This window comes from Zosterops lateralis (assembly GCF_965231275.1).
Source record: "Zosterops lateralis genome assembly, chromosome: 7".
Lineage (NCBI taxonomy): Eukaryota > Metazoa > Chordata > Aves > Passeriformes > Zosteropidae > Zosterops > Zosterops lateralis.
This window is the reverse complement of record NC_139767.1, coordinates 17,153,139-17,173,415: the sequence shown is the minus strand read 5'-3', so window position 1 is coordinate 17,173,415 and position 20,277 is coordinate 17,153,139. Positions and strand designations below refer to the sequence as shown.

The 20,277-nt window shown below is 37.8% G+C and overlaps 1 protein-coding gene across 1 annotated transcript in view; it reads right to left on the bottom strand.

Annotated features, from left to right (window-relative positions):
* The window catches only part of CHN1 (chimerin 1), a 94,419-nt gene that overhangs the window by 40,601 nt on the left and 33,541 nt on the right, over positions 1-20,277 (bottom strand). Inside the window, exon 6 of the mRNA XM_083865762.1 lies at positions 7,170-7,458. Within this exon, the coding sequence (XP_083721888.1) occupies positions 7,170-7,458 (289 nt within the window). The remainder of the gene's footprint in view (positions 1-7,169; positions 7,459-20,277) is intronic.

Below are 20,277 nucleotides of genomic sequence, written 5' to 3'. Positions count from 1 at the left end.
AGAAAGCCCCTTTGCACAAGCAGTAAATCAGAACCACACACCTGCTTTAGAGGCTGCTCTGAGAGAAACCCACCTTTCCCTTCTGTGGCAACTGCAGGGATTATTCAGTTGTGAGAAGGCATAAAAAGTCAAGGGCAGCTACAGGGGTCTTTTAAAAAACTGGGGGAAAGAAGATTGTAATTTACTTACATGTGTCCATGTGGCTTCCCCACTGTACCTCTAGGTGGCCTGTTTTGGAAGCCTCAAGTGTAAGGCCCATAGGGAAGGTCAGCAGCAGACTCCTACAGTGTTCTAGGACTGAAGTCAGGACAGCTCTCCATTGCTCATCCACAGTTAAGCTGGGCCCCTATTTTTACGTCCCAACTACTAAGGTCCACTAGGGTGAAAAAGCTCATTGTCACCCTGAAGAGTGCCCAAAGAAAGCTATCCTCTTTGACTCTTCAAGAGCAAAGGGAGAGTCCTCTCTCCCTCCCTGTGTATCTTCTGGCACTAGCCTATCCCAGTTACAAAAGGAAATTTCTGCCACTACATGTAAGAGAGGCTAGAGCTATACAATAATTTTTGAAGAGCATTAAAAATGTAGCCAGATCTAAACTGCCAAGCATTAGAAACCCTGAAAAGAACTGAGGTGAAGGCTTCACACTGATTGACCTCACAACACTGAGAAACACAGGAAAAAAGTAACAGCTTATTCACTGCTAATGGTTTCATTTTATCAGTAACAACATAAGCATTATACTTCAGAATTAATTGCACACCAACTGTACTGCTTTACAGCCTTTTAAACAGTTCTGTACACTATTCATCTTACAAAAGCTCAATCAGGCACAGGGCATATGCTGAGGGTAATTACCACCCTTCTGCTGAGGGTCTGATGTGTGAGTCTGAAAGACTAGCCCTCTTGATTTCATATGGCAGCTGCCTGTCTCAGTATAATTTGACACCAAACTTTCTGAAGACTGTATTTTGTGTACACATCTCACATATCAGATCATAAAAGAGCCACACTTAGCTGAAAAAGCAGAAAGTAATTTGAAAGGTCATCTCAGCAAGAAGTGAAGTGACTTGTACCCATGACAAAAGGCTGAAGCAAGATGCTGATCCTCATCTGTTTACCTTCAGAATGTAGGGAACACCTCTACAGGAGTAGCATAGCAACGGGAGGTGCAGTCTCTGCTTGAAATGCAGGCTGACCTAAGGCACTCCTCACTGTCTGCAGGCTGTGGAGCCTTATTTGTTTTGACTCTTGTAATACTGGATCAGGAACCTGCAAGAATCGGGTTACCAACACGAGCACACAGCTTTTACTTCACGTTAATCCCCCTCATTATGGTGTAAGCATTACATTAATGTGCTCTGGAGGTGCGGACACACACGCACAGGCAGGCAGGCAAGTCCTGTGGGGCTCACTGGAATCAGCCAGGAGGCCATTTGTAACCTGCAGGAATTAACTGAGCACAAACCCGAGCTGGCACCAGAGAAGAAGAATTTGGCCTGGGAGAAACAGAACTATGTGACAGTGTTTAACACTGAAGGTCCAATTAGAGACCCTTAAAATACAAGTTTTGCTTCCCAAATTATCTTTTATAAGCATGAGATACTGATAAGAGTAAACTAGATATTCTGTGTGTGACCTGGGGTTTAAATTAGCAAAGTGCATGTTTCATTTGGAAGCTCTGAATCTTAAAACAAAATCAGTTGATACAAGCTTTTTTAGTGAATCAATTTTACTGCCATAATGAACAAAAATAAGGGCTTGGGTTACTCTTGGTGATTATAAGAAGAAAAAGCACTCTGCAGTTGGGAGGAAAGAATTTTCTTTGTGCTGATGTACACTGGGCAATGTGCACTTAACTCCCCTTTCCTTGGTATTAATAAACACAGAGTTAAGTTAAAACCATGTATGTTTGTAAAAATGCATCATAACCATTTGCAGGCTTAGTTTGGACTGTACATGCCATAGATAATACCATACATGACACTGGCTCCCCACCAACATAAATGCTAATGCACAGAAAGGAAAGATGAGGAAGACTGAGGCTGGGGTAATCACTTCTGAGCATGATGTTGCTGATATGCTGGAGCAGCTACCTAAAAAGTAGGCTTGTCTTTCATCCTGCTAAGAACTTTCTCAGAATTGACAAAATTGTCTGTGCTTTGAAGTCTCTGCTGAAAGATGGGCTAAACCCAGAAGAAATAAATAGAAGTTTCAGCCTTCCGCAGAGTTATGTTTTATTTATAAATTACATTAAAGTTACAGAGTGATTGTCATGGACACCCGCGCAGGGACTGGAAAGGAACATTTGTGAGAAAAGAGTTGACAATCTCCTCAAGTTTAACCCATGGGATTCTTCAGTGCTCAGTATCCTGCATCTTTAAATGTACTTTAAGGTAAACATTCATTAACTGCACTTCTGAAAACATTATTGCTTCATCATTACCCTTGTTACAGCTATGGCTTGTTTAGATGTCGCGTACATTATACACCCATCTTTTAAGTTAGTTCAAGTAAATGGAATTATATCAAACAACTTCCAGCATGAAGATTGCTTCAGCTCTCAAAGCACATTTTGCTCCCTGATTATTAAGACTAGGTACTTTTTTTAGCCCCTATCAGTTCCAGAATTGGCATTACTGGGCACCAAACAGTGCCATTCAAAGCTGTCTTCCTCTATCACCCTCTGTCTATAAGGGTGCCTGTACTTCTGTGACAGCTACTGCAGCTTCCTCGGCTACAGCTTCTCATGGGCTGTCACTGATATAAAATAAGTCCTGGTGAAGGAAAGGTTTAAGCAGATCTTACTAACAGATTTGACTGAGAGCAAAAGTAGAAAAGTAGCAGTGCCATTAAATAAAATATAAGTGTCAGTTTAAGGTTGGAAAGTACGACTGGTCCCTCTGCAAACACTTGAAAGTATCACCCTTGATTTTGTATGTGGAGTCTGTTATGAATTTATTAGAAGTGTACACAGATCACACTTAATTTTGTGACCTTGATTATCTTTGGAGGCAGGTGTAAAAACATATTTCCTACTAAAATTATACAGATTTACATTTTCAGATCTCCTTGCACAGAGATGCAGAAAATTGGCCTTCTTCACTACAGAGGAAAAAATGGTATCACCAGCTAAGGTAATTGAAAACAGAAAAAGAAGATTGCTTTTGTTGGGTGACTGCTGCCACAAACCTTCTCTCAATTCTTTCCATCTATAGCAATTGAATGGAATGTAGTACAGTCTAGAAGGGGTCTTTAATTGATTTGCAGCCACTGATATTTCTTGAAGAAATAGCACATATCACCAAAGTAAACATGAATAGATGTGATTCAGTTGCTATCCTAACATTTACCCCAGCATTTCATTTTGAAAGACAGGATAACTCACAACTAATGATTTCATTTTTTCATAACAAATATTAAATCTTGAATCAATCACTCATACAACTTCTTATACATATTAAAGGAATAAAAAACATGTCAAAATGGAAAAAAAAAAGTTTTGCAGGGCTTTAAAGAAGGACTTTGATATATGTTTCTAGATATTTACTAATTTCTGAGAGCCACCATTTTTATAAGGTGTTTAACTGAATCAAGTCATCTGCTCTAAGGCCATAATTGCCTTTGAGGGTAGAGAATTTCCAGAGACCTATCAGTATTCAAAGCACAGGAGGAATACTAAATCTTATGATACTGGGTATTATTTCCACTTCCAGACTAGGTCCTACAGATTGAACCCACATGGGAAACCCTCTTTTAAATCATTCTTAGCCCTCTCTTAACACAGACCACGATGGCCCCACAATTGAGTTCTGAACAATTTGCAAACTGTTTTGAGAACTAGCATCACCTTTTTACACAACAGCTAAAATGTCTATTTGGGACATTCAAGCAGGACAAGCACTCTCTGTTTTCAGTCTCTCCTCCTCCAGTTCTCTCTTGACTATTTAGTAATTCCTTCAAAGGTTATGAAAAGCATTAAATCATTACTTTTAATGTATACTTGTACATGCTATGCAGTCATATTCTTTCTTATAATCAGTGAAGCACATGCTGTGCAGTGGATTATATTCTCATGCTTTTCCTATTCAAAATTGCATCTTAAATCATGCCACAATATGGTCTCTTGCACAACTCAGGAGTATTACAATCTGTCTTACAATTCTTATCTAATGATTGCATAAGTTTTGACTTTTAATCTCTTATGGTCTTTAAATCTTTCCCCTTTACTAGAACTAATTTTTAATATATTGCAAATGAAAAGTGTCACCCAACACATACTGAATTCTTCTACTGTATTAATTACAAAAAAGAGCAGGGAACAAATAAAGTATTACAAGTGCCTACTGGGAGGCATCTAACACAAAATGCAGCATTTCCTGCTACTGCCCCACACCAATCTGAAGACTGGGTGAATGCCCTTTAAATTTCATTCTCAGGCTTGGGCTGTATTCTCTAGCTGCCCAGTTTCCATGGCAGAAAGTGAGACTCCATTCCCACCAGCTGTTCCTCAGGCTCTGACTATGTTTTTGTGTCTCTTTTTTCCCCTCTTCTGAAGGACTTATATTCCATACACCACCCACACATGATTGAGCAATAGTCATAGGCACAAAATTTAGATTCGCATCTGAACAGCCTCAGATTCTAAAATCTGGGAACGTATTTTGGCTCAGGATGATCATGTTAAAGACCCAGACTACTTTCTCTCTTTACAAAGGAAGAAACATACAGTGCAGGGAGAAGCTGTGTGACTACATTACAAAACTGATAAAGATGCATTAATTGCCAAATGCTGTACAAACTGAGGAAATTTTCATCCTCACCATGGGACTAATGAGCACAGAGATCTTGCTGCTTGGATCATAAGAAAACGTTTTTCGTGTTGAACTCTGAACAATTTTCTTTGGTTCATTGCAATTCAATATTATTCTCTTCATATTGGCCAACAGGAATCACCCTGCCACCCCTGCCACCAAAAAGAAAGAAAAACTACTAGACCTATTTATTAATGGCTGCTTGTTCCAAATGCAGAGGTTGCTAGTGAGATCAAGTGTTGGCCATGGGGCTGAATGCCTTACTCTCCTTGGAGATTTGCTGGGTGAAGTGACATGCAGGAAAATCTGTGCCATCTTCCCACCAAACCCCTTAGAGGTGCAAAGACAGCCAAGATGTCACCTCTGTGCTACTCCACAGTGAGAAAGATCACGCTGTACTGTCCCCATGCAGCCACAGATAGCAATCCCAACTGGACAGTGACTCCATATTTAATTATCCTGTGATGTCTGTGTGCCTCAGTGTGTTCACATCAATATAGTTCAAAGACAAAATAAAGAAGAGGATTAAAACCCGGGCTTCAGGACTGAAAACACCACTACTGTTGAACTGTTTTGTAGCTGTTAGCCCCTTTAGTCACTTGTGTAAGTTCCAGATGAAGAGAGTGGGATGCTGAGATTGTGTCTAACCTGTCTAAAGGTTTTCCACATGAAATTCCAATCTTTGAGAAATATTCAATAGTCCTTGAGCTATTTAACAAAAAATGTTTCAAACCAGTATGTATACCATATTGGTGAGTGACACAACACAATGTAATCCATGCCAAAAAACAGCATTCTTCAATACTAATCATTGAAATCCCTTTACTATGAACACTGTTTCATCAATCTAAAAATGTAACAGAACAGAGTTCTGCTGTCACTTGAAAGTTTCTAAATGCAGGAAGAGTTAATTTTACCAAAGAAACCCAAAGTGGTTCCAGAAGACTTAGAGAAGATTTTTACCCAGGCTTTGCATTATAATAAACTGTCTAGGATAATATGCAAAAAAAATCCTTTTGAAACAGCACACTGGAAGCAGGGGCTGTCAGGAACTGTAAGTGATAACTCACCCCTCTACTACTGGTACCTAACAGGCAAGAAATTGGATATTAAATGTGGTCAGCTAGCTTCTATATCCCAGCACTATTTCTTTTGTCAAAATGATCTGATAACAATGAAGATTCATACTTTAAGCCAAGTTGGGTGCTTCATCTCTCAGCAAATTCAGTGCAGAATGACAGATTCTGCTGAAGGAGGATTTGAAGAACCAAAGTTATGAGCCTCTCTCTCTGTGGACTCTGTATGGAGCTTAGTTTCACTATAATAGTCATATGTTGGAAATTGTCAGTCAGACCTTTCCTCCACATCCACATAACTAAAATCACATATTTCTGATTGGAGAGACAAAAGATCCCAACTAAGGTTAGCATTTCTTCTACAAACTATAGGCATGTTAGATAGTCCTAATGTATATCATTCTGAAGTTTGTGAAATAGGGAAACATATCAGACTATTATACATGCATTAACACCTATAGGTGTGTAAAAATAACCTTTAAAAAGACTTTCATTGGTCAGATTTTCAATAAGCAAAGTATTTCATTTACCACAACAGATTTTACATTATGGTTTCCTTTTATGTTTAGTCTCTGAAACACAAATGAAATTTCAGGCAGCTGCTTTGTCTGCCCAGTACATTCCCCACCTCCTTTAATATTTTTATGTTCACTGGTTCTAAGATTTCTTTCTTCTTCATTTTTCTTTTATAATCCAGGATGCAATTACTTCTCAGCTGATACTGCAACTCTCTGAAGAGAGCAATCCCTCTTTGTAAGTCTGGCTAAGGCCAAAAATAGCTCTGTCAGCTTCTGACAGGCTGAACTTAGCCAAGTGAAATGTTTTAACATTTTACCAACTTAATGAACAGTCTTATTTATAATGTGGACAACTTTACTGTCATTATATTCAGACTGCTAAATAGATTATGGAATGCATTTGTTTGGGGAAAGCTGAATATATTATGAAATAAAATGCAATTGTCTTATATACTGTAAACAATTTTAAGATTAAATATACTTTGCCCATTTAAAATAAAGGAGTGGCTTAATGATAACATCCAAACACCTGAAGAATCACAGTGACAAATAACTAACCTCCAAATCATGAAAATTTGCAACATGCAAAAATTACCATTTCAAAACTCTATAACCAATTAAAATATTTCTGTTAATGTAACACTGGCAATAACTACATAGACTAAATAGCTGCAGAGGCCTTTAGTACTTATAATAGAGGGGAAAGGTTAAAAGTACAAAATAAAAAGTCTAACAGAAAAAAAAGCATGGGTTAACAATTGCTTACCCTCTTTTCTGCTACCTCATCCTCTCCTGTAGACTCTTTGCCATCATGTTCATCTCTCAGGGTTGGCATATGCTTTTTGTGTGCTGGCTCTCTGTTTAAGGTTGTATATCCTATGTGTTCATAAATTGGATTAATTGTCATCTTGGAAATGTATTCAGCTGCCTTCGTTTCAATATAAAGAGTAATCAATCCATCTGTCACCAGGTCATGGATGGACTCAAAACGTTTCTCCCCAACAAAGTGTTTTCCATCGTAGTAGAGTCTGAAGTTTCTGGTTTGACTTCCAAATCTGCCTCAATGAAATGGGAAAGTTTTTTTTTTAAAGAACAGCAAGCAGAATAAATAAGACTAAGCAAGCCTTTGCAAACAATAAAAAACACTTTATCACTTAAAGCTATGACTATGCTCTGTGTCTGGTCCGGCCGAGCTGAGGAACTGCTACTTAGCACAGATAGGAAGCAGAGATCAACAACAACTGCAGATAGATAGCCAAAACAGTTACTGTCCCAGAACGAGCTGTTTGTTCTTGTATTCTTTTAGCCTTTCCATTATCTATGGAAAAACTGAAAAATTACTTCACACTCTTTATGGCTTTTTTTAGTGCTTCACTACTTTATCACTTGTAGTCAATTTGCTTGGCTGTGATATGAAGAGTTCTCATAATAGAGTCCTCTATTACCGCCGATCAATACGGAGTTTTGATGCTGTCTTGGACCTCTGCTCCCCTGCTTGCTTGCAGGAAGAGGCCATTCAAGGTTCAGCTGAGCTCCAGTGCCAACAATTACACTGAGGCAGAACTGCTGCCAGAACCGGAGCAGCACAGGACAAAATGGCACAAGGGCAAGCATTCTTTATTCCTGGCCAAAGGCCCAGGACTAACTCTTCAAGCTTTGTACAAAAGTCCTTCTGTGCTATGCTTGTTAAGTCCCAAGCTTCAAGCAAATCTTTGTAATATACAGGATATATAGCACGAAAGCTATCCAACACCAGCCATTCTGCATCAGGATGGAACAGCATTTTGATACAGGCTCTTAGCAACCATAAGAATGCTGAATTTACTTGAATGGTAGCATATTTTTAAAAACTGCACTTAGAATCTGCAACCATTTTCTGCCTCAAAGCAGTCTAAACATGTGAAAACAAACCAGTGTTTGCTCTTGGCAACATCTTCTGTGGAGAAGATGGAGGCAAGAAGCTGCTTTCCCAGCTCACTCCAGTGTTGTTCCTTGGTCAGACAGCAGCGAGGGTATGGGCTCCCTTATGAGGTCAGATGCGCCAAATAAAGATTTAGAACTAAAAGGATGGATTGGTTTCACTTTACAATCAAATGCTTCATTGGAGATGTTAAGAAACACAGTAAATAATGATACTTTGCTGAAGTGGCTCCTCTTCTCACCTCGCCAAACAGGGGAAAGTATAATTTTAGACCTTGCATCAGGTGAAATATTACATTCTTCTTGCAAATATGGACCAAAAATACATGGTTCTGGAATCTGTATTTTTTTCCTCTGTTCTATATCAAAATGCCAAACCTTCCCATTGCCCTCTCAATAGTCTGACAGTGACTGCAACTTCAGAAGCTGCTATTTCTACATAACACTCAGATGTAAATGGAATCTGCATCCTGCTCAGTAAGGAAAGAGGACACAATGTGTAGGAACTACGTGGGCATTTTCCTGCAGATTAATGGGTACTTCCACGCATATTTTTATGCCACACAAACTAAAAGTCCATTGAATCAAATACGAGAAATTACAAAGTAACAGAAAGAAATTAGTTTTTACCCAATGTTAATTTCATCACAAGATGCAGTTCTGAGTGAATACAAGTCATTCAGAAAACAGAAAGATAATGTCCTAAGTTATAGCAGAAGGGTAGATATATTCAGACTTACTCTTCAGGGCACCTTTATACTCAACACAGTTATGGCAAACAAGCTTTGACCACACAATGTCCTCTTTATACACCCTTGACTGCCAGAGATGTCCTCATGAGCCAAGAGTGCTCAGCACTTTGCAGTGCCAAAGTGAGCAACCTTCACTGTCATATGCTCAAGTCAGGGGGAATAAGGCACATTGAGCACATACAAGCACCTTTATGGTTCTCACTTCATCAGGAGAACCAAGTAAGTTTGAAGGTGAGGAATAATGGGCCTTAAATGACAGCATACATTAGAACTACTTATATTATGAGATGCAGGTGAACTGCTGCTCTAATCAGTAACATCTGCTCTGACTACTTAAAGCAGAGTTTTAAGCAAGCTGGAGGTCACTCATTGCTCTTAGTTTTCTAGAAAAAAAAGTATTACAGTAATTTTATCAAGAGAGGATAAGGCACATAAAAGCATTGCAAGGCTTACTACTAAGTACACAGTGTCTTGATTTTAGCAACATCCCTCAAAGTCCAAAACCAGCCTTGTCTGGTTCTGAAGAACAAGATGACCAAATGCAGAAAACAAACAAGCACTTCTTAAAAGATTAGTTGTCTTTCCCTCAGAGTCAGAAGGTGCACCCTCCTACCCCCAAGTATGTTTTACTGAGCAGCTCCTACGCTGTAGATCTGTTCAGACTGCTACACACAAAGTCATTGAGAGATACTATAAGGAATGGAGTTTACAAGAGATGAATGGTTTGCCCTTATCTAATTTCCCATGTTCCAAATTATTTTTTTCTCTATTCTTTTCTAATTGGATATGTTGTGGAGAAAGGTACTGGTTTTCAAATACAATTCTACTAGTAGCAAGGAGATAAATCCCCCAAATCCCCACAAATCAATGAAACATCACTCTTTTACAAAGACTGTATCGTCAATAACATGTCTCAGAATCCTCTTTTATTTCTTTCAAACTAATTTAAATTCTTTCCTGACCACACAATAACACTATTTTTATCAAATTACAATATAAAAACAAAAATACATGTTCAATTGAAAATTATTAATAAAGATTTAATCTTCAGTCTTACTGAAAACTATGGTTTAAATTTTTCCATTAGCAGGACTGTGTTTACTTTCTGTAACATTCCTGCAGCCTAGTTAATTATACATCACCGTGGCAACTAAGTAGAGCCCAAGAGTTGATATTTCAACTTCCTGATGCTCTCCTCCTAAAGGCAAGTACTAGTACCAGCTGTTTTTTGTTTAATAAGTAGAAAGTGGGACACAGATAAAGTATGTTCTCTTTTCGTTTATACACGGGAACATTAGATGTTTTTCCAAGAAAAAGAATTAGACCTCTGACATGTCAAACAGTCTCATTGTGTCCACTGTGCATTTGTTTGCAAGCAGCAGGGCTACAGATAAAAGACTTTTTTTATTCCGAGTTGTCTGAAAAGCAATCACTGTCTAGTTCCTTCAGTTGCCAGTGGGGCAGAGTAGATAACGTGGGAAAATGTATTAAATGGTAGAGCAAATGGGGCTGGTAATAAAGGATAATAAAGGACTGAGGGGTTGAATCAGGTATCATACCATGAGAGACAGGCCTCAGAATCAGCCACCTACCGGTATGCAGCATTCAGTAAAGAAACAAAAGGAAGAAATGAAGGATTGAGAGCACAGACACACTCTTTTACCATCTGAGAAGATGAATTTTATAGTCCACATACAGAATTGTATAGTAGCTATTCACCACTTTCACAGGCTATTTTATGATGAGAAGAATTTCTAGACACAGCCATCATTTAGAATGTGTAGATGCAACCAAATTATAAATTAATACCCCTCAGGACTACTTCTGTCCTCCTTAATTTCAAGCAACTTCATACACAGAACTGGGAAAACTTAAGTCTGAACCTAAAGGTCACTTGGACTTAACCTTCCCTTGGAGAAAGAGTCTTAAGATGCTTTGCAGCCAGAAGACAGAAGTCTTTCTTAAAATTAGGTCCTAGAATTTCAGTTCTATCTTCTGAAAACTCTCAACCAACACTTATGACTAGAGTCTTGACACTCCATGAAAAACCACAGGAATATAAGGAATCTTGCAATCACAAGTGTCTCTTAATCATGCTGTGTTCTTGGGAGTGAAAACTAATTATTCCACAGATCCTCTTTTGGCCCATTTCCTTGTCCAAGAAAGACAAGCCTTGCATGCAGCCAAAACCTCGTCTACACAATTATCCCTGAAGGTCTCCAGCTCCTGAGAGCAGCTAATTTATTTTGTTTTTAATATTCATTGGCAGCAATGTTTCTGATGATGGCCAGGGAACTGCGGAACTTGCCAACTTCCGAGAATACCTGCCTGACAAATAACATAGTTTTCAAAACCTGAGCAGTATTTTACAAGAACAAAATATGTATAAATGAAATCAAATGCATTAAGGGTTGATACAAATGGAGACAAAAAATCCTCACTGATATGGCTGGGAAGGGTGGCAGAGTACGGTCACTATGGGTAGTTTTCCAGAGTTATTTGGAAGGGCAGTACTGGGTAGCTGACTGCTGCTTGATGAGCATTAATTTAGTTTAAAGTTATCCCTAAAACCTGGTAACATCCATGCTGAATGCATGATACTTGAGTTCTGCATGGCATCCTTCAAAAGAGAAAACATCTTGGACCTGGTAGTGCAACATCTGCCGATGCAGACACAACCTTTGACTCCCTCTGTCTAATCTGGATCAAACAAAAAAGTACAGAGCTTGTACAGTATCACTGATAACAGCTTCCCAGCAGTCTCTCTCAACTGAAGCTGAAGACACCACTGCCCAAACTTCCTTGTCCAAGACAGAAAACAATACTGCATAAATAATGTGCCAACAGCAGGCAATGAAGACCAGAGCAGTGGCACTTCCCTGTGGATCATAAGCATTGTCAGGGCCAAACCAGCTGCTCTAGGGCATCAGCAGTAGGCAAGAGTTGCTGAAAACAGTGAAGAAAAGGTGTTATCAGCCCTTGGTACCCGTAATAGAGCATTTCACAAATAAATCTAACAAAATTAGAAAAGAATTCCTTTGCTTCAATGTATTATTTTACCATTAACAGCTGATTTTCACCATCTTAAAATTTTGAAAAAATGTCAGTGCATCAAGTACTGTGTATGCTATTAATATGCAGTAAGACCACTTAATACTTAAGGTAAATGTTACTGTTCTTGGTCAGTGGTAAGCATTTGAAAATAATCTGTTTGATTTGAACAGATGCATTATCTCTTCCTAGTACTGTGCTTGCATGCCTTATTGCATCTAACCTTATATAAATTGCTGGGATTGATTTGATGATTGAATCATAATCAATACCAATGTTTAGGGCAATGTTTTACTGCTTCTTCTACCTGATGAAAGTTCCATGCTTCTTGGAAAAAGACTCACTGCTGTTAGTAGTTAAGACGCATTTGAATTCTTCATGCACATGGGAACGTATTAAAAGCCTGGTATCTTCTCTTTACATGAGAGCAATATTTGGAGACTTATGCCAGCTTGCCTGGATAAAGATCATCAGCAGGAATGTTATTAACTTTCACAGTTTCCTAATATATAAATAAGTTTACCAAAAATTTTTAAAGAAATGTTCTTCAAGAGTTAATTTTACTATGTGACTTAGTGCTACAGAGAACTTTCATATTACTTTAAAATAGAACTTTGTTTCAATTCATCTAAATTAAGGTATCAACCCTACCACTGTCTGCTCAGCAAACTTCAAAATGTGCATGCAAATTTTACTCTATGTAAAACATTTTCATTTTAGGTTATATATGATATTGTTTTTCAGGTATATTTTGAAGTAGAATAACATCAGAAATGTAGCAGGAATTCCACTACAATTGTGTACTATGGAGAGAAAACTTCCACGGCATAATGCTCAAATATGTTCATTTCTGTTTCACTTAGAGCAACTTTTTCTACAAGGGCTTAAGTTCATAGAGACAAGGAATGGTTGGAAAGGCACCTTTAAAGGTTGTCCAGTCCAACCCCCTTGCAATAAGCAGTGACATCTCAACCTAGACCATGGTGCTCAGAGCCCCATCCAATGAGTTTTTCCAGGAATAGAACATCTGCTACTTCTCTGGGCAAACTGTTCCAGTGTTTCACCACTCTCCTAATGAAAAATAAATTCTTCTGTATATACTCTAAATCAACTCTCTTTTTAGTTTAAAAGTTACTCATGACTGTCATATTTCACTTTTGCTTCTATAGACTTTCTCAGACAAAAAGCAACTTGCTCTTAATTTATCCTACTAAAACAACATGGATATTTTAATTCAGTATATCAAGGAAACCATAGTGGAAGTTATGAAGTGAAAACCCAAAGAAATTCTTATTGTAAAATAGCTTTGCAAGTCCAGAACAACTCCAGTCTCCAGTTTTTGGAGAGCAGAGTGGAGCAACATTGTTTTTGCTGTTGTTCCTGTTTGTTTGGGTTTTTTTCTAAGGTACATGGCAGGTTGTTGTTCAGGGTCTCAAGAAAACCCCAGTTTACTTAGATTGAAAAAAAAACCCCTATAGTAAGATTTCTGTTCCAGAGAGATTTTGTCAAATCTGATTTGCCTTAAGCCACTGCTAATTCAAATCTTACAACACAGGTTTACTTAACTTACTTAAAGGTATTACAGAATCAGCTATTCACTTATCTTGTTTTCTCAGTGTATTCTACCTCTAATCTTCTAGTACTCACTCATCACTTCTTTGCAAACAGTGAGATTCACCAATATACTCATCCTGCTCTCTAAATGGTTTTTCCTCAAAGCTCCATTCCTTAACAATAAACAAGCATAATAACATAAAATGAAATGATTCCTGCACACATAACATGCATTGTTAGAATTCTTGGGGCTACTAACAGTTCATCAATGAAGATTAATAGCTTTTTTATATTATATTCTGGGTTTTTTATAATACAATTTCTTCTTTCATGCAAGTGCACCAATAAATGAGGCAGATGTCAATTTATTACTGAAACTGTTAAGATTTCATTTATTCATCTCAAGATATATAAAAAAATTAGCTTGATTCTCATTCTAGCACCCACCAAATCAGGAGAAACCATACTCAACTTGGCTGAGCTTCACCAAGTGTAAAGGAGGGAGAAGAAAAAGGAAAACTGGGCCAGATAACACTTATTGCTGTCAGTTGTTTTGGTGTTTGAATAATTAATAAATGTTTTGATGTAAACAATTATGACATTAAACAAAAATGTAAGGGTATTGTGTGTTATCTTGGAAACATGTCTATAAAGCACCCACAGTATCTACAGCTGATGAAGTATCGGAAGATGTTTCTCCAAATATGAAAATTTCTAAATATGTATTCCAAAAATACAGAAAAGAAGAGGTCAATCAAAAGGACTAACTTGAGGATAGATTTCTACCTAGCATTTTCTAAAAGCAGTAGAGAAAAAGAGGTATTCCAGTAGAACTTGCAGAAGACAGAAAAGACATGTATGTTTTGATAGGAGAGGAGAGCGCAATGTACTTGCATACACAATTCAGTTATCAACTGATTGCATTACAATTTGATTTTTTCAACCATTACTTCAACTTCAACAGTGCCTAAAAGCGCCAAACCAGGCAGACATTATGCAGCATAAAACCAGCAAATTCCAACACAGATACCTGCTCAGGAGCTGCGACTGGTGGTACAGATGGGGAACAACTTTCAGTCTGTCTGGGCCATTTTTAAGATATCCTAAACTTTTCTACTGGACAAGCATGTGAGACAATAGAGAAAACATCTCTAAGGAGAAATGAGGCCTGCAGAACTTCACAGCCTAAAGCCAAGTCATATATGAAGAAGCCAAGAAGTGAGTCCAGACCTTCTGAGCTCCACCAAGGTATCTCACCACAAGCCCAGTGCCCCTGTGTCCACCAGGTCACAGCAGACCTTCGTGGCACAGCAGGAACTACAGCCAGGGTGAAGGACACAGCAAAAAATGAACACGAGCTGTGCACACTGAGCACAGGCATCTCTTGGACAAGTTCTCCCAAAAAAGTTTACAACATGCTGAAGCAGAGACTATTCCTCTGAGAAGTGCTGAACTTAACATGAGCAGGAGAAAGACTGCAGTAAACTGAATTGCCAAAGATAAATTAGACACTCTAGCCAAAAGAAAACAGAGCTGACAACAACAACAGATGGGAAGAGGAGGGAAGGAGAACAGGAACACAGCAAGGAGACGTGAACCATAAGGAAAAAAGCATTCTAATCTGTGGGAGGACCTAGGTAGCCAGTTAATTACTCATTAAGGTTAGTAGCTATTTATTATTATTCTAAATACTTAGGTGAAGCCATTTCAGTAGTGGCCAGGTGCACTTATATAAGGCAGATGACAAGCAGACACCTCAGCTGTTTACTGATAGCTGAATCTTTCATGTTATTGATAAACTAACAGAGTAAATTATTTAGTGTGAAATTTTATGTAGGGAAAGAAACTTTTTACATGAAAGATCATTTAAATAGAAGGCCAATTGTTTTACTTGAAGCAAGCTCCAGAATTTATAACCACCTTTTCCCCTGCTTTTTTTTTCCAGATAGCAACCAAGGAGTATTGCATGAATATTTTAGAAAGGATTCTAGAAACTGAATTCAACCCTTGCTACTGCCAATCACTTCATTCACAAATCAGGTTAAAAAATACACAGAAAGATATGCAAAGTTTAGTCTTTAAAATGGTCTTTATAATTTTTTTGCTACCAACTAGCATGATGTAAGAATACTGTTACCATGGTTAAAGTGAAGAGATGCAATTAGCTACTGTCTTGCTGTGTTCCTTCTGATTACTTATAGATCAGCTGTAGATGCTGGATAAACTATGATCAGATTTTGGTACATTCATAATTCAAAAAACATAATTCAGCTATTATCATGTAGAAATTGGTTTCAAACAATTCTTCTTTCCCCAGTTGCTCACCCATGTCCCAGTGCGTACAATGAGGCTTTTCAGCAGAATGCAGATCAACAGTTTTAATCTCTGAATTTAAGAAGCCTTTTGCAGATGTTAAATTCTACATGTGTAAGTAATCCCACAGCAATGCACACATGTTCTGGAACAGCACTACACTTGTGTCCCAAAAGAGCCCACTGAAAATAAACAGCATCCAGCTACCAAAGCAGACATCCTCTGAAACTTAAAAGGTTCATTTGCAGCATTATGTTCTAATACCTACCAATTAGGTCTCCTTTTAAAATGCCAGTGGCTAGTTTCTTAACAAAATTTCATCATTTAGGGATTGAGAATGTATGTATGAATTTGCACAATACATGTAGTTGGTTAGCTAAAATAAAGATTATTAATTTTCTGACATTCATTTCACCTGAATAATTCTTTCCTGGTGCTACATAATCTTAAATATGCCCAAACCCCCAAACATAAAGAAAACATGACTCATAATCATGGTTCACATTATTACCTTTTTAAAAAAAAAATTATGCTGCAGAACCTTATTTCAATTCATTCTCAGTATCACAACAATAGAATTTGCAGGAAGGGAAACCATGGTAACCAATTAAATGTGCTACAGCAGCTATCTGCTCAAAAGAACATGCAGTACCATCACACTTCAACGCCTACCACTAGTACACTCTCTACCCATTTCCTCTTTATCCTCATCCTAATGTTAAACAAGCTCTTCACCACAAAAGGCTACATTGCAAACCATGTCTATTGTTACTGTCATTTTGCTATAGGTCTTAACATTAAGCAATGTGCTACTCTTCTGCCAAATTTGAAAGCAGATCTAATAGCTCCAGAAGTGAATTAGGAATTTTCATTCTTTTAATCTGTTTGGAATATTGAAGTAACATTAAAATGTATTTTATCTATTTTTATTCTAACAGAGACTTGCTGATATGTATGGACACAGATATAGATCTACAATAATTTTCTCATGTTAGTAATTTTTTTAACCTCTATATTGCAAAACATTTTCAGAGGCATTCTCTGATTGATTAATTAATTAGTAAAGATTGGTGAATGCATCCATGATTAAGTACAGGCATTAAATATAGTAGGGTGTTGATTTGCTGCTCTCAGTTGTGTTTATGTTTCATTCCCCTTTATATGGTATCCGAGCTGACACAATTTTATAGACCTTCTTAGGCTCTGAACATCAATTTTATTTGAAGGACAGCTCTGAATATTTAGTCAAACTTCTATACTTAAAACATTCAAATTACCATTTTCTTTTTCTTAAAGAACATACTTCTACCTCTGTTACAAATTCTGAAAAATTTATTTTCTGAAAAAACCCCATCATATTTTGTTTCAAATTTAGATTTAAAAGGTAGTCTGCCTTTAAAAAAGTCATGATACAAATTGCACAATAATGGATGAAAGTAGACAAAAATAGCTCATCATAAGACGATCAAAATGCAGCTTGTTATATAAGTGGAAAGCAGATTTTACAGTAACTCAATAGCAACTTTAAAAACTATAAAGTTTTTTTGGGTAGGAGTCACTTTCCCTACCTTACTAAGAAAAAATATTAAAAAACTTCACTTTGAACTCAATTAACTATTCCACAGTATTGCAGTAAGAACAGCTGACAGCCTTGCTTAAGCTTGCAAAAAGTATTATTTTTCCAGTCCTATATTTGGTCATTGAAGTGGTGCTGGGCTTTGTCTGTAGCTAGAGCAGCTCAGGAACAAGATCTTTAGATCTACTAAAGCTAGTTCCATAAAAGCACCACAGCCTAATGCTTCACCATGGTCAAAAAGTCATTAACAAGGGTTTAGAGAACAAAGAACTAAAACACATGGTGCAGTTCATCTTGAACACCATGTGCAGTCCTGGCTGGTGTGGACACTGAGACTTTGGACATCAGCTACAATAGCTGGTGGAATCAAACGTAACACTGAAAAGTGTTCCATGATTTGAGGAACTGTCTGGCTTGGGTCCTCAGGACAAATCACAAAAAGCTTGTTCTTCTCCATTTCAGACAAGATGACTGGAAACATTTCATTACAGAGACATCATACCTTGCCACAGGAAGGGATATGATCCTGTTTCACTAAACTGCTCTTCACGACTGGATGCACTGGGTCTTTCAGGATTCCCAGGCACGCTGACACAAACACAGGAAGAAGACATCTGCCAGAGCTGGACGTGCTGGGCCGTCTGTCTCACTGAATTGCCTGCCTCCCCAGCAGAACCATCAGCAGCTACAAGCCAGGAAACAAACCTGTCTCAGTCTCAACATCAGCTGCTCCTACCCAGAGCTACCACAAGACTTTTATGTCTCGATGAACTGGGATTTCATGATGCAATCACACTTCATAGGGAGTTTCCAATTTGCCCTAATCAGAATTGACAGAGTGTCAAAGGCTGACACATCAGACAACAAACAGTGAGAGAGATTGAGCAGATACACAGAAATACAGAGGGAACCAAGTATTTATGCCAAGAGTTGATAGTACCCTCAAGAATCTAAACGTTACTCAACTTTTTTCTATTTTTTTACCAAAATGTGCCTGAAAACTAACCAAAAAATAAGGATGTTTCTTTTTATGTTTTGTCACTAAACCATTGCAGAATTAGAGCACCTCTAGAGAATTGCTGGGTTAACTTCATAAAATTCTTGGAATCTCTTCTGTGTCTGGCTTTTTATGTAACAGCTGACCAAGTTTTCTTTCCTCCCACACCTTCTAAGGGGTAAAACAAAGGTAAAGAACGAAAAGCAAAAATCATACTGAAGTCATCTTAAAGTTAACATGACTGCTTCAGAGACAGAGTGGCACTTAAACCTAGTATGAAAATACCAAACTGGTTCATACAGATAGAAGAGAAAGGGTGAAATTAGTGACCCTGAACTCAATGAAAGCCTTCTGTTGAACTTGGAAAAGTTTTACTCATACATACCATCCTACTGACAAGCTCCATTTTTGGCCATGGAAATTACATTCTTAAATTCCTGCTGGGATTATCTAAACTGGAGACAGGGCTATCTTTGCCATCTGGCAGGGTAGTGACCCAAACACAAGTGATGCTCTCAAACAATGACTGAACTACATAAAGTCATCATGGCAATCACAGCAAACTTCTCACAGTCAGGATGCACAGAGGGACTGCAAAAAGGACCTAGTCTTTAAGTGAGTCAGAATGTCAGAAACACAGTCAGTGGGCATTTTGGCTAATGGTTATATTCTGCATTTATTATTCCAGGGAGAGGAAAAATAAAAACTGAGCAAAACTCTCCCTCCAGTCAGTGGAAACACAGACTCCTGCTACACTACCTAGTAGTGATAAAAAAGAAATCCTAGTGGTAAAATTCCAATGTGTGGAAGACAGAGCACCACAGTTCACAGAGTCCCACCTAAGGTATGAGAGTTTACACCCTCATTCACACACTTTGAAGGCCAACAGCAAGACAACAGAGCATTATCTGCTGTGGGAAGGAAAGCAGACACCTAGACCCCCTGCCCTTGATACACAAGTCATTTAGCACTTAAACATAATGAAATGGCTGCAAGATGCTGCAGTTTCAGTTTCTGATGTGTCTTCCCAAACACTGAATTTTGTCAAAATAAATCAATGATAACAACTTTGCTGTCATTTGAAACCTTTTTCCAAGCTGATCACTACCAGCTATCAATTCTTTTGGCATAAAATGGATTTTATTGTTTTCAAAGGGGTTTTCCAGTGTAAAAGAGATACCACCAAACCTGGGGAAAAAAAGCCATCTTTTGACTTGTTGGCTTGGAGGTGCATTTGGAAAACAACCTGTAGTCATACATCCTACAAGATGCTCAACAGCCTCCTCTTAGTCTATAGGCCCTGTGGCTTCTGCACCATTGGAAGCAGGGGGTGGGAGCTCTGCCTTCAAGCCAGGTTACAACAACTCATTTCTTTTTAGCTTTAAAAGAATATTGCAAGAGCAGAAGGTGATGAAATTGAGTATTATTTTAATAAGAAATACCAAATTTACACTGTTAATAGAAGTCAGTGTAAATGTCAATAATGATTCTCCTTGAAATCTTATTGCTACAGAAACAAATATCCTATGAAAATATATACTTTTTTTTCCTGAAAAATTAATTGATCACAACCTATTATTTCAAGACATTATTCTTTTAATTATAATTTTATTTTTCCCATTTAAAACTTTCAGTAACTGCATCTTCTTCCATGTTTTTCTGACCTACTTAGATTTACAACATTGCTAATAATCACCATCTCCCATCTGAG